We start from the raw sequence: 13,035 nt of genomic DNA on the forward strand, positions 1-13,035 counted from the left end.
TTTATGGCGCCAGAAATCAAGGGTTTAGTGAGGAGCTCGTGTTCATCAGCTGGCGGGTGTATACCGTTATTTGGGCTATGTTGGCGGCACCGTAAACATTAGGCAGTTTAAAGCAGAGCAGCGGCTAGTTACACGTCATTCGTGCTCATTTAAGGTCGGTTTAGAGTCAAGATGGTGATCCTACGCAGCAGCAGCGGCGGTGCCGGAGCTGAGCCGGTGGCAACAACTCCGAAGAGGAGGTCGATGGAGTTGGACGCGAGCTCCGAGTTTCTGTCGCTGCTTCCCGCGTCGCAGAGAAAGTCCGCCAAGCAGACCCGGTCCTCCCCGGGCCTGGATGACAGCTTCAGCAGTTTGGAAAGCAACATGCTGAATGTGAGCTTAAACACCGAGGCGGCTGATTGAACAACCGGATCGCCATTTAACTTGATGTATACATGACCGATGAGCATAACTTTGCTGTGCTAGTTTTGCTAGCGTGCTAAGCTAACTAGCCACCTGGTCACTTAACGGTTTCGATCAATGATTTGCATGAGGACGTATAGCTATGTCTATTGATTAACACAGCCAGACAGTTTATACTGTGTTGTTTGGTTTAGTGTTATGGCCATACACCAATGTTATACCTCTACGCCTATGTTATACCACTACTACACCGATGTTTTACCACTACTACACCTATGTTATACCACTACTACACCTATGTTATACCACTACTTTACTAGTTTGCCAAAGAGCGAAATGCCTCAGCGTTAGATGTCATAAGTGTGTCTGTTAGTGTGGTTTGTATTGGTAAATGTATTTTTTTTATGGAGGGGGTTATGTGTTCATTCATTCTTTAATTAACTTCCTGTCAGGGTTAACCGTTACTTCATAATATAAATTACATTATTATATGTGCAGTCTGGTCTCCGCAGTTAAATTAATATATTTTGGAAAAACTAATGTATTACTATTAATTGAGCAATCCATATATATTATATTTAGAAAAGTTCATGTCTTTATATTGAATGAATATTTAAGAATCCAATATAGGTCAACAAATTGATAAAGAAATGTGGTTACCGATAATGTCACCTGTGAATGGTGACGATTCACACTGTTACTTTACACTCCTGAGTTAAAGCACACATTACAAAGCAGAGAGTCATAGTAGTAACTTTTTATAAATGTTTCTTTTACACTTCATTTTTGCACAGACTTAGAAGTTCAGTCTACGACTAATGGGAATTTTGAATGCATTCGAGCAGACACTCATCAGTTGTGCATATGCTGTAAAGTTTCAACTCGCAATGTTTTTGTGTCAGGGACACGCGGATATGAAGCAGGAGAAGAGAAGTGGACTCCATCACTCTCTGAGGACTCGAGGACAGAGAGTTAAACTAGAGGTCTCTTTTGCCGACATGGAGCCAAAGGCCAGCTCACCTGTGAATGAAGCCAACTCTGGAGAAGGATGCCTCAGGTAATACAGGCTCACTCACCTCGATGTTATTGATACTTTTTAACTAACTGCTATGTGCAGATGTTGTTGTCCTAACTGTTGAAAGTGTTGAAATTTTTGCCAGCAAACTTTCCATGAAATGCACTCAGCCTACTTTTGTAAGCATATCTAAGGCTGCACTTTATGAAGATTAATAACTTTTCCAAATATATGCTTACAATATGAAATTTGAATGGAGTATAAGATTTATGCAGAATTTACTAAATTACTATGCACATTTTTCAAACTTAAATAATGAGAATATACATGGGGAAATGTATGCTTATGTATTTTTTCTTTCCTTTTATTTTCAGGAAATCTTCCAGGTTGCAGAGAGAGGGGAAAACATCCAGTGGCAAGCAGCAAGCAGGTACAGTTTGATTCAGTGTCATTTCTTTACAATCTTAAGTTATTTTGCAGACGAAACTTGTTTAGCAGCATTTGGTGTTTTTGAGGATCAATATTACTACCAAGCTGACAATAAATGTTCCCTTTTCCCCAGATGTTACCGATAAAGTGGAAGGCTCATCCACTCCCAAGAGAAGTCGTTTTGATCTACAGAGCCAAGAAGAAGAGGAGGAAGAAGAGGATCACTCAGTGCGACGTAGTTCCCGAATCACCAGATACAAACTGGATTCCCGTAAGCAGTCAGTGCTCTACGACCGCCTTATCACCAAGTGAGTTCAGCAGTCACCTGAGCTTCGTTTGGTTCCGGTTCGTTGTGTAGATAATTGAGTTTACGTTTTAAAAATTAGAGACTTCGAAAATCAGGCCGGATGACTCAAGTTCCAAAAGACTAACACACATATTGACATACAAAGTAGGCTGGTGGTTGTTGTTGTTTTTTAAAACTAATGAGTTTAGTTAAGGGATGAACTTTGATCAAATACAACAGTTTTTTTCTTTGATTGTCTCTCAGCACTGCTGAAGCTGTTCTGCAGAAGATGGACGACATGCAGAAGAGGAGACGCAGACACAGGACCAGAGATAGGGGGAATGAAGAAGAGGTAAAAAGAAAAACACAGTAAATGTCCTTTCGAGCTCTATGTTGCTTTGTGTAATCCTCCTGTGTATGTAGACAGTAGCTGATTTTGTGGTTTGATAAGTTAATGCTTAACAAGCTTCTAAACTGTGAATTAATTGACATTTGACCTGCTTCTTCTCAGCAGCTCAGTGTGTACACCAGCAGCAGAATCACCAAGTCTCTGAGGACAGATGTGGAGAGTAAAGACACAGAGGAAGAGAACCAAGGTAAGATGGATTAGGTTTAATAAAATTAATTCTGAATTGTATACACCTGAGGGCCTTAAGTTACTGCAGGGCATACTTGAGACTTAATCCCTATATGACCCAATTTAAAAGCAAAATTGTTTTTCAAATAATAATTCTACCTCTTTTCTTAATTTACAGGAGGTAATAAGGATGATCACAACAAAGAGAAGGAAGAACATGTAGAAGTGGATGAGGAGGAGGAAGGGGAGGAGGAGGATGATGAAGATGGAGAGGATGAGGAAGAAGAGGATGAAGATGGAGAAGATGAGGAAGAAGAATGTCAGGGGCGTTATGACTTCCGACAGCGAAAGACTGTGGTTCGCTACCAGGCCCCACTGGATGGTAATGCATTTCCCCAACTCGATCATAATTATATTTAATTTCAGATATTCTGCCTGAAAAAAAATAAAAATGACAGTTGGTCGTAAATGCGAAGTAAGGTCATTTCCACCAGGGCTTTTTTAAATTTTGTGACCAAAATTACAACTCATAGCATTCAAGTTGGTTGCAATTACTTAAATGGAGATCTCACATACCACTATTAGGCAGTTAGCTCTAGGTTTCTCACAAAAAATGACATTCAATACTCGCCTTTCATTGTTGATTATTTTGCAAATTGTTTTTGAATTAATGTATCCAGGTAAATACTGTACTTCAGTCCCTGTTAGCATTTTTAGGAATTTGATCAAGTTTGATGTTTGTCATTGTATCTTAGAACCCAGAGAGCCCAGGAAGCGCGGCATGTACTTCAAGGACCACTCGTCTCCCACCAGACGCAGGTTTAGATTCAGCTCCACGGCCCCCAGGAGTCCCTACAACAGGAGAAGAACCATCAGGTTAGTTTGAGCTCAGACACCTGCCATCTTCCGCCATTGAGAAACAAAACATCTACTATTAAGGGATCTGTTTTATCAGCTTGATGTTCTGATGAATACATTATGAAATACTGTTTGAAGAATCACAATCGTCTCACCCGTGTGGTTTGGAGCGGTGTCTCTAGTAGCTATTGGTATTATACCTGCAGGTAAACTCATTTCTTCCCTTCTTTTTTACTGATTGTCTTCATCCTGCCCTCAGGAGTAGTTCTGAGAGGTAAGACCCTCTCTACTTGTCCATGTTGGTGTTTGTCTGACTCTACTAGCACTGTTGTGAACTTGTTTGAAAGCTGACTTTCTATTTGCCAGTATTTTACTGTATTGTTCATGCATGGTGGTGATTAAACTAAGTATAATCAAATACTGCCTTTTCTTTCTAAATTCATGCATTATTAGTGTGTATGTATATATGAAAAACTGCAATATTTACTAATGAGTTGTAATAGTGTTTTGTTTGTTTTTAATGTTGTGTCTGTACTCACTAGCAATTACTACCATTGTCTTTTTGTTTTTGCTGAGGGCAGCATAACAACAAAACCTTTTGGTAGCTTAAAGAAAAATAAACAACCATTAACTAAATTCGGTTGCGATTCTTTGTTGTTGGTACGCTGATAGCCCTAATGATGCAGATAGGGCAAGAGATAATGTTGCTTCCTTTGCCCTTGCAGAAGGAGACACGCCATCCACAGCAGTGACTCCACTTCTTCATCTTCAGACGATGATAAATTCCAGAGACGGAGGAGTAAGAACAGGAGCTTGTCAGTCAACAGGTGAGAGCAGCAGCTGTCGTACGGTACAGGTTGACAACAAGGTGTTCTTCAGCACATGGGTGGAAAACAAAAGTCGGTGACAGAAGGTTTAAAGAGCAACTATTGAACAATAGGTCAACACATTTACAATTCTCAACCAAAAGAATGTTTGTCATTATTTAATAAAGTTCTCTCTTGAATATTAGACAACTCTTTTTAGAAATAAATACAGCTTGATTACTCTTTAATCCTTTAATAACAACAATTAACATACTTCCCTTAACCACTGTCCCGTTCTTTCACTATCTCTTATAATAATGTATTTGAATAGAGTAGGACCAATGACTTATTGTGGTTAATACAGGAAGAAAAGCAAGTGTATTGATGTTTTTCATGCTTTTCCTGCAGATGTCTGCCTATGAACCTTTTGAAAGACGATCTGCTGGGTGTCCACAAAGACAGGATGAAGATCGGAGCCAGCCTAGCTGATGTGGACCCCATGAACATTGACAAGACGGTAAGCTGAATCTATAGATGGAGCGACGCAAACAGAGTGTTACATTGACGTACATATACACACATAGCTGGGGGACTCTTTAAAAAGAATAAAGTAACGAGATAAACAAAGCATCGTATTTCTGCTAATGCAATCCAGATAAAATGGATGCTTGTACAGTCAGCAGTTGTATTTTGAGCAAACAATCTAAACGTAACACCTTTTGTCATCCAGGTGCGGTTTGAAAGCATCGGAGGTTTGAGCAAACACATTTCAGCGCTAAAGGAGATGGTGGTGTTCCCTCTCCTCTACCCAGAAGTCTTTGAGAGGTTCAAGATACAGCCTCCCAGGTAAATAACGTGACCTTTCATTATTTCATTCACTATGTTAAAAAAAAACACCCAAAAAGAGCAGAGCTATGATGTTCCTAATAAAATCCCAATGTCTTGTCATATTTTCTCTTGTTTTCAGGGGTTGTCTATTTTACGGCCCCCCAGGCACAGGGAAAACCCTCGTAGCTAGAGCGCTGGCCAATGAGTGCAGTCAGGGCGAAAGGAAGGTGTCTTTCTTTATGAGGAAAGGAGCTGACTGCCTCAGTAAATGGGTAGGAGAATCCGAGAGACAGCTGAGACTGCTTTTTGACCAGGTAAACCAAACTCCTCATCAACACATTACACTTTTAGGGATGGATGGAGGTTGTACTTTTTTTTCTCTTAAGTTAACTCACTAGATTTTTACACACTCACTTGTATATTAGGATAAATGAAGTAAATTCCTTCACATTAACAAGTATCAGGTCTAATGCAATCTGCAACAGATTGAAGTCTTATTGAATGGTTTCTAGGCGTACCAGATGCGACCGTCCATCATCTTCTTCGATGAGATTGATGGTTTGGCTCCGGTCAGGTCGAGTCGTCAGGACCAGATCCACAGGTGAGCAGCAGCCCTGTCCTTCATGTTTTACAGCACGCTTGTGGTGATTGTACTGACACTTGTGTGTAAAATGTACAGAGTGAAACAAGATAAATTCACTGTCTCGTCATGCGGTGGGGTTCCAAATTTCTGGGGGAAAAAATGAATAAGACAAAATAACTCATCTTGAGCAGCATTCAGCATTGCCGGTTATAAGCATAGTTTATGCTTCATGTGAGAACAATCACAGCTAACTGATTGCACCAAAAGGCCATTGGTTTCAGCAGCATGACAGGATGCAGCTGTCACAAGTCGTGCTTAATGTTGAATTTGAAATGACTTGCCTGCAGCTTCACGAAACCAAAGAAGGTGTTCAACCCCTGATTGTCTGTCGCAACATCCTTGTGAACACAATTAATTTATGGCTCGACTGTCGGGGTGATTGGTGGCCTTGAGAAAATAAAGCTTCTTTAAAAAATAGGAATAGTCTTGAATGATTTGACTTGTATTATAGGAGTATGGAGATCTTTTATGTAACTGGAATATAAACTAGTTACTGCAGTTTGCAGTGAGAGAGTGGGTTCTTTCATGGATGCTATGATACTGTTGAAAAAGAAGCAGTTGTCACAACATTTATTTGACTCGGTGCACGGTTGTATTTGTCACCGGTAGATAGTGTTGATTGACTAGAAAACTTAAGTCTTTTTCCTGTCCCTGTAGTTCCATTGTGTCGACTCTGTTGGCTCTTATGGACGGATTGGATGGTCGAGGAGAGGTTGTTGTGATAGGAGCGACAAACAGGCTGGACTCCATTGACCCAGCACTGAGAAGACCAGGGCGCTTCGACAGAGAGTTCCTCTTCGGCCTCCCAGACAGAGAGGTGAGCAACTGTAGATGTACTTTAATGCTTGGCAGAAATTAAATGAGACTGCTACAACAGTCAAAGCCTTTCAGCTTGGAAATACATGATCTGAACTCGCTGTGATCTTGTATTTTATGGCAGGCGAGAAATGACATTCTGAAGATCCACACCAGAGAATGGACTCCACCACCCTCCCACGCTTTTCTGGAAGAATTGGCTGATAAATGTGTTGGTATGTGTCTATTATGTGCAAAAACCGTGGTCCATCAGCTTGAAAAAATACACATCTTGCTAAAAGCCCACATTAAAAATATCAATTGCATTAAGTTTACACGTTTAATACTGTATAACTTTATATGAACATCAGAGAAAGCATTTTTATTATTTTAGTGCAACATCTACTGGAAGTGGTACTGCTACGAGCCCAGGACAAAGAACAGAACCTAAACGATCTCCATTCATTTAAATAGGAAACACTTGCACAACCATAACTACAGATTGCATACTGATTGTCTCCAATCTGTCTGTCTTTTGTTTTTCCAGGTTACTGCGGAGCAGACATCAAGGCAGTCTGTTCAGAGGCTGTCCTGTGTGCATTACGGCATCGCTACCCTCAAATCTACTTCTCATCTCAGAAACTTGTGCTTGACGTCAACTCCATCGCCATCACAAGCAAAGACTTTTTGTCTGCCATGTCCAAGATGGTGCCTGCTGCCCACAGGTATAACCAAACTAACAGGAAAATGAACACAATAATGATAGTGGTAATGATAATAATAATGGAAGAGTGTAAAACATATCCTTACTTTTGCCGTGCCTGGTTCTTGGCTATGGTTCTTCAGTAAATATTATGCTAATTGTGATTCTTAGGGCAGTAGTGTCACCAGCCAAGGCCCTGATACCTGCCAGTCGTCCTCTTCTGAGCGCCACCCTACAGAACATCCTCCAAACTGTCAGCAGACTGTTCCCCCATGCTGAGCAGGCCTTAAAGAAGAAGAGAAAACCAGGTGCAGTCTTGCTTTGCCTTCTCTGGTTTTGCATTGATTCATTCTGTCGCTCGTCTGTTTTGTTCATATGGGCAAATTCATTTCCCGTTTGTCCATAAGTAATTACAGATTGACTGTTGATTTGGCAACCCCTTTTGGGGCACCCGGAGTAACGGCTCCACTGTTTTTCTTCTAGATGTGGCCTGTGGTGTGTCTGAGGATGAGCTGATGTTAAGTGAGCAGGAGGACTCAGAAGTCTGCTCCAACGGACAGACCTCTCACCCCCAACACCCAACACCTGCAGTGAATGGACTCATCAGCCTCAACAGGTTTATGAGCAGTTTTTTATGAAGGAGTTTTATACAGGGGTTAATTTGTCTCCTCATTCTTTCAGATTATGACTGTCTTTGTTATGAAATATATTGTTTCACATAATATCTCAATCAAAATGTTGGTCGTCGTTCTATTTATGGGAAAACTCTTCTATATTTACACTATGTAGTCCTGGGTCTTGTAGTTGTCTCACTTTATAATTCCCTTTATCTTGGCTATACTTAAAAAACGCTGCAAGCTGTCTGGTGTCCCAGTGAACCAAATATTTTTTAAGGTATTTTAAGCTAATTAATGCGTCTCTGTCCTCTCTCGGTGTGTAGGAGTGTGCTGAGCCACCCAACCTCCTATCGTCCCAGGCTGCTGTTGGAGGGCAGACTCGGTTCAGGTCAAAGCTCCCACCTGGCTCCTGCTGTCCTCCACGCTCTGGAGAAATTCACTGTGTACACCCTGGACATGGCCGTGCTGTTTGGAGCAAGCGCAACTGCACCTGAAGAGACTTGTGCTCAGGTAAACGAGTCACCACTCCACAACATTATACGCTGTTTAATTGTGATTAATGTACATGTTTAGTAACAATAAGCAGTTAATGACAGATTTTCAAGTTTTGTCCTCTCCATTTAAACAGGCCCTTAATCATAATGATGCATTAGACTAGATGGTAGTCTCTACTCTTGCAGCCGTGTCAAATTCAGTGTGTCCTTTTCAGTGGACCTCACTGGCCAAAATGGCTGCCACAGTGACTGTAGTTCATGGGCCCCACCGCCTTGCATGGTGGGCTGTGGGGATAAAAATGTACTACAGACAAATACTTGTATGAAAGAGCCATGTGAATGAGACATTTTTTAATGAACATTAGTCAGAAACACTAAAAGTATAACATTTACTATTTCCATATAGTTATTCTAAATGCCTGTCATCTGTGCCACGCGGTCGGATTCGGGCGAAATCAGATGAAATCATGTCGGTTCAAGAGAAACTTTTTTAGCAGTCACTAGTGGGGCCTCTGCCACTTTGCAGTCTTCTCGCCAATCTCCTATTTCCTCACCGTACCCTTTTTAATTTGTGCAACTGTGCTGTATGCTCATTTGTTGTTTTACATTCAGATTTAGCAAAACGCACCATTCATTATTGTGTCTGTCATATGTTCTGCAGATCTTTGTTGAAGCAAAGCGGACCTCTCCCAGTGTCCTGTACATACCTCATATAGGGCAGTGGTGGGAAACAGTGGGTCCGGCCTTAAGAGCCACTTTCCTCTGCTTGCTCAGGTCCATCCCTCCCTTTGCGCCAATACTGCTTCTGGCTACGTCCAACCTGCAGTATGACCAACTTAGTATTGAGGTATGGAAAAAGAGGAGTGATGTCCTGTAAACTTAGAGCGGTGACACATGAGGACACATCATTTAATACATTGTTGTGGTGAGAAAATAATGTCAAGTCAGATATTCAAAGAAGGATTTTCTCCGACAGGACACAATACTCATCTTCTCTCCCCTTTCACTTTTCTTGCATCAGGTGCAGGAGTTGTTTCGGATGGAGTATGGAGAGGTTTTTCATGTCAAGGTCCCCACCAGCAGAGAAAGAAGAAATTTCTTTGAGGATCTAATCCTCAATAAGGCTGCAAAGGCTCCGGCCTCAAAAAAGAAAGCTGGTGAGAAATATGACTGATTATAGAATAGAGTTCGTAGGTAGCGGTGTGTGTGATCAATTGTTAAAGGGGGCTTTAGTCCCTCTACAATCAAGGCTAGCATAGCATTGTCCAGAGTCAATACTTTTTGCTTATTTATTTACCAGCTTGGTTTAGCAGCACAGTATAGTCTACATGTCATTAATGTACCCTTTCTACCCATTTAACCCTGTAACATGTTCATGGTGGAAGAGAGAAAATGGGAAGATGGGCAACAGAAGATAATGTGTCAGGGAGTGTTGGGGTTGAAAAAGAACGTGCTGGCATTCACATCCAGCCCAAACAGAGAAAATAAAGGCAATCCAGGTTCATGGCTGCACACTGAAAGTGTTTATGCTATTAATAATTCATTAATGCGTCTATCAACATTCCACTTTCTGAAGTACTCAATGCATTGGAGGTGCTTCCTGTTGCCGCTCCACCTCCCCCACGTCAGCTGACAGAAGAGGAGACCCGGAAACTGGAAGAGCAAGAAGAAGACACCCTCAGGGATCTCCGCCTCTTCCTGCGGGATGTCACCAACCGCCTGTCCCAAGACAAACGTTTCAAGGCTTTTACAAAGCCTGTGGATTTAGAGGAGGTAGCGGTTCCATTCAATTAAATTGTCTCATTTCATATTCCCTCATAAAGCTTTACTATCCAGTGTTCACATGTATCCCTTTTCACCGTTGTACTCAAAGGAGCCTCCTTGTCGTGTATTTTAGGTGCGGGATTACACTGAGGTGATCAAGAAGCCTATGGACCTGTCAACAGTTCTCTGTAACATCGACCGCCATCAGTACGAGACGGTCAAAGAGTTCCTCCAAGACGTGGATCTCATCTGGCAGAATGCCCTCGAATACAACCCAGACAGGGACCCCTCAGGTACACACAGTGAGCAGAAAAACACATACCCACCACCCTCACAGAAGTATATGCAGTATTAAGACCCCCCCCAAAAAAAGATAAGTGTAATGGCATTCTTTTGTGCGTTTCCTTCAGACCGTCAGATACGCCACAAAGCATGTGCATTGAAGGACACCGTCCACGCCATCATCAAAGATGAACTAGATGAAGATTTTGAGAAGATTTGTGTGGAGACTAAAGCGTCACGCAGCACAAGAGGTAAAAGCTGTGTTTATCTGTGTGTGCAGGCGTGTAGTTGGACGACATATGTAATTGACTTATGTAACCTCCTCCTTGCCCTCTGACTGACTCGGCTCAGTGACCAATATCAAGTGGATGATTTTGAAACCCTTTTTTAGGAATAATTCCGCACTAAGTTCATGCTTTTATTTGATACTACTCCATACTTACTTATTTGTCATTTAGTCACTCGACTAGAAATAACTTGAGCGTGCATGCATTTCTCACCTATCTTCCTTCAAGTATACATTTGTACAATTGCATCTACTAAAATGAAACCTTCATTTTCGGAATGAATAGTGTGTCACAAAGGTGTAACTTGATTTATGTTTTATCGACCTCAGATTGCTCCACTGCCCGGTTTGCTCCCTCCTTCTACCACGTCCTTCCCAAACAGTCCAAATCTCCTGCTGAAGCCACTGACATAACCCCACAAAGAGAGCCGGTTAGACCCAAAGCTGCAGTCACTCCCAACACAGGTGCCCATGCTGCTGCAACGCGTAAACACACAGGTAAAAACTACTGTAGTTAACCAAATGAAATGAGTTACTTATTATTTTGTGATAGTTGTTTAAACATATTTTGTTCCTGCAGCCCAGAAGAAGAAAAGGCGGAAGAGTCGCTGGTCCGCTGGCTTATATTCAAAGAAGAAGTCTTCCTGCTCTTCTCACATGTCCAGAGATGAAGCGCACTTGGGGTCTGATGAGGAAGACGAGGACGACGAGGAAGAGGAAGTTGAGAAGGAAGGAGGAGCGGAGTATGATGAGGGGACTGGAGGAGAGGAGGACCCGATGGTGGTTGATGTAGAGTTGAGGCCTGCACCTGTCCAGGATGGCAGCTTTGGGCACACTGTGAAGGAACGGGACAGTCGGGAGGGACGGGAGGAGATGAGTCAAGCTGCTGGAGATTTGGTGATCCAGTGTGAATCAGGGAAAGCAGAACATGACGACCAGACACAGAATAAAAAAGAAAGGGTGGATGAAGTTGTCTCAGATCAAACAGGAAAGTCAGAGGAAAAGAAAGTGTTGACAAATGCAGAAATCAAGAACAGTGAAACCATTTCAGTGAACACTAATAAGGACAGCCACACTGAGACGGAACGAGATACCCCGGGGCAATGCAACACAGAGGAGAGTGCTGAAACTGATAGCCAAAAGCTGACGGAAACTGAGAAATGTCAAACTGTAACACAGGCAGATGACAGGAACAACAAAGTAGTTACTGTAGAGGAGTCAAAGCAGAACAGCCCTGCTAAACCAATGGAGGTGGAAAAAACAGATAGCTCAACCACAGACGCCTCTGCAGCCATCAGAGGAGAAAAAGACACAGGCCCAGGTTTGTAGAGAAAATATTAGGAGTAATGCAGACATTACTAAATTAGCTAAATCTTTAGCTAATGAAAGTTAGTGGTGTTTGTAGAGAGCCACTTTAAGAGTGGTAGTGTCAACAGACTTATCTATTATACTGGTCTAAACACTTTGCATGTTTTCCGTCTCTCCAGAGAAGAGCACCAGGCGCATAACTCAGGCTCTGAAGAGCGCTGTGCTGCTGCAGCAGGTGGTCGACGTGGACAAAGCTCTGCAGATCCTGCACCAGGAAACTCCTCCTCTTGTAGTGGACAAAGACAAATTAAAGGTGTGTGGGATCTAGGGCTTATTCTGGTTGTCAGATGGGTTTTCTTCATCTTGACATTATTCATAGAAGCCTTTTTATTAACAGATGAAGAGACAGAGCTTCTTTGTGTCTTTCTTTTTGACAACTAAAAAGGTAAAATCTGAAAGTCATTCCTCTTTCTTTTGTTTTTCTTCTTCATTTCTTCAGGAGCTGCTGGAGAGAGTAGTGCTCAAGACTGAAGGGTTCGAGGTCTACCAGCTGGAGAAACTCTATGCTCTGCTCTGCCAGAGCATCTATAGACACAGACGAGACTACAACAAAACTTCACTAATACAGGTTAGTATTGGACTGTACTGATGAGCTGATGTAACCTTTCTTGTTGGAGATATTGACTTGTCATAGCAAGACAAGCACATGTATAACAAACTAATAACCTCAGAGATGTGTAAAAAATGTCTGTGCTCAGGTAAATGAGACACCAGTCCACAACGTAATACACTGTAGAATTGTTATTATTGTACGCGTTTAGTAACATTTAGCAATTAATGACATGCCTTTGAGTTTGGTCCTCTACATTTAAACAGGCCCTTGATCCATGAGAACTGACGTAAACTAGATAGTAGTCTCTACTTTTGCAGCCGTGTCAAATT

General features: G+C 41.9%; 1 protein-coding gene, 1 long non-coding RNA gene and 2 other non-coding genes across 6 annotated transcripts in view; 3 read left to right on the forward strand and 1 right to left on the reverse strand.

Moving 5' to 3' along the window:
- LOC137781584 (ATPase family AAA domain-containing protein 2-like) overlaps positions 1-13,035 on the forward strand; it is a 13,642-nt gene continuing 607 nt past the window's right edge. The window contains exons 1-29 of one of the 3 annotated variants that reach the window (XM_068570441.1): positions 1-372; positions 1,305-1,459; positions 1,792-1,847; positions 1,980-2,154; positions 2,397-2,484; positions 2,644-2,728; positions 2,888-3,091; positions 3,465-3,585; positions 3,827-3,841; positions 4,293-4,394; positions 4,782-4,890; positions 5,104-5,219; positions 5,341-5,515; positions 5,714-5,802; positions 6,502-6,661; positions 6,785-6,875; positions 7,187-7,364; positions 7,514-7,650; positions 7,826-7,958; positions 8,283-8,469; positions 9,115-9,300; positions 9,475-9,610; positions 10,030-10,226; positions 10,351-10,510; positions 10,628-10,750; positions 11,116-11,283; positions 11,366-12,106; positions 12,273-12,406; positions 12,593-12,721. In XM_068570441.1, coding sequence (XP_068426542.1) covers positions 172-372; positions 1,305-1,459; positions 1,792-1,847; positions 1,980-2,154; positions 2,397-2,484; positions 2,644-2,728; positions 2,888-3,091; positions 3,465-3,585; positions 3,827-3,841; positions 4,293-4,394; positions 4,782-4,890; positions 5,104-5,219; positions 5,341-5,515; positions 5,714-5,802; positions 6,502-6,661; positions 6,785-6,875; positions 7,187-7,364; positions 7,514-7,650; positions 7,826-7,958; positions 8,283-8,469; positions 9,115-9,300; positions 9,475-9,610; positions 10,030-10,226; positions 10,351-10,510; positions 10,628-10,750; positions 11,116-11,283; positions 11,366-12,106; positions 12,273-12,406; positions 12,593-12,721 — 4,551 coding nt within the window. In that variant the 5' untranslated portion in view covers positions 1-171. The remainder of the gene's footprint in view (positions 373-1,304; positions 1,460-1,791; positions 1,848-1,979; positions 2,155-2,396; positions 2,485-2,643; positions 2,729-2,887; positions 3,092-3,464; positions 3,586-3,826; positions 3,842-4,292; positions 4,395-4,781; positions 4,891-5,103; positions 5,220-5,340; positions 5,516-5,713; positions 5,803-6,501; positions 6,662-6,784; positions 6,876-7,186; positions 7,365-7,513; positions 7,651-7,825; positions 7,959-8,282; positions 8,470-9,114; positions 9,301-9,474; positions 9,611-10,029; positions 10,227-10,350; positions 10,511-10,627; positions 10,751-11,115; positions 11,284-11,365; positions 12,107-12,272; positions 12,407-12,592; positions 12,722-13,035) is intronic. The other 2 variants (XM_068570442.1, XM_068570443.1) reach the window with 2 other exon arrangements.
- LOC137781831 (small nucleolar RNA SNORA5) lies at positions 8,635-8,769 on the forward strand. The gene has a single exon (XR_011077238.1). It is a non-coding gene; the product is annotated as a small nucleolar RNA SNORA5 (small nucleolar RNA).
- The window catches only part of LOC137781587 (uncharacterized), a 22,357-nt gene continuing 18,906 nt past the window's right edge, over positions 9,585-13,035 (reverse strand). Inside the window, exon 3 of the long non-coding RNA XR_011077217.1 lies at positions 9,585-11,620. This is a non-coding gene — a long non-coding RNA (uncharacterized lncRNA). The remainder of the gene's footprint in view (positions 11,621-13,035) is intronic.
- Positions 13,019-13,035, forward strand: part of LOC137781832 (small nucleolar RNA SNORA5) — a 135-nt gene continuing 118 nt past the window's right edge. Inside the window, exon 1 of the small nucleolar RNA XR_011077239.1 lies at positions 13,019-13,035. This exon is cut by the window's right edge and continues 118 nt beyond it. This is a non-coding gene — a small nucleolar RNA (small nucleolar RNA SNORA5).

The sequence above is a fragment of the Clinocottus analis genome, unplaced genomic scaffold (assembly GCF_023055335.1).
Source record: "Clinocottus analis isolate CAN_PGR_092001 unplaced genomic scaffold, fCliAna1.0.p SCAF_9, whole genome shotgun sequence".
Taxonomy (NCBI): domain Eukaryota; kingdom Metazoa; phylum Chordata; class Actinopteri; order Perciformes; family Cottidae; genus Clinocottus; species Clinocottus analis.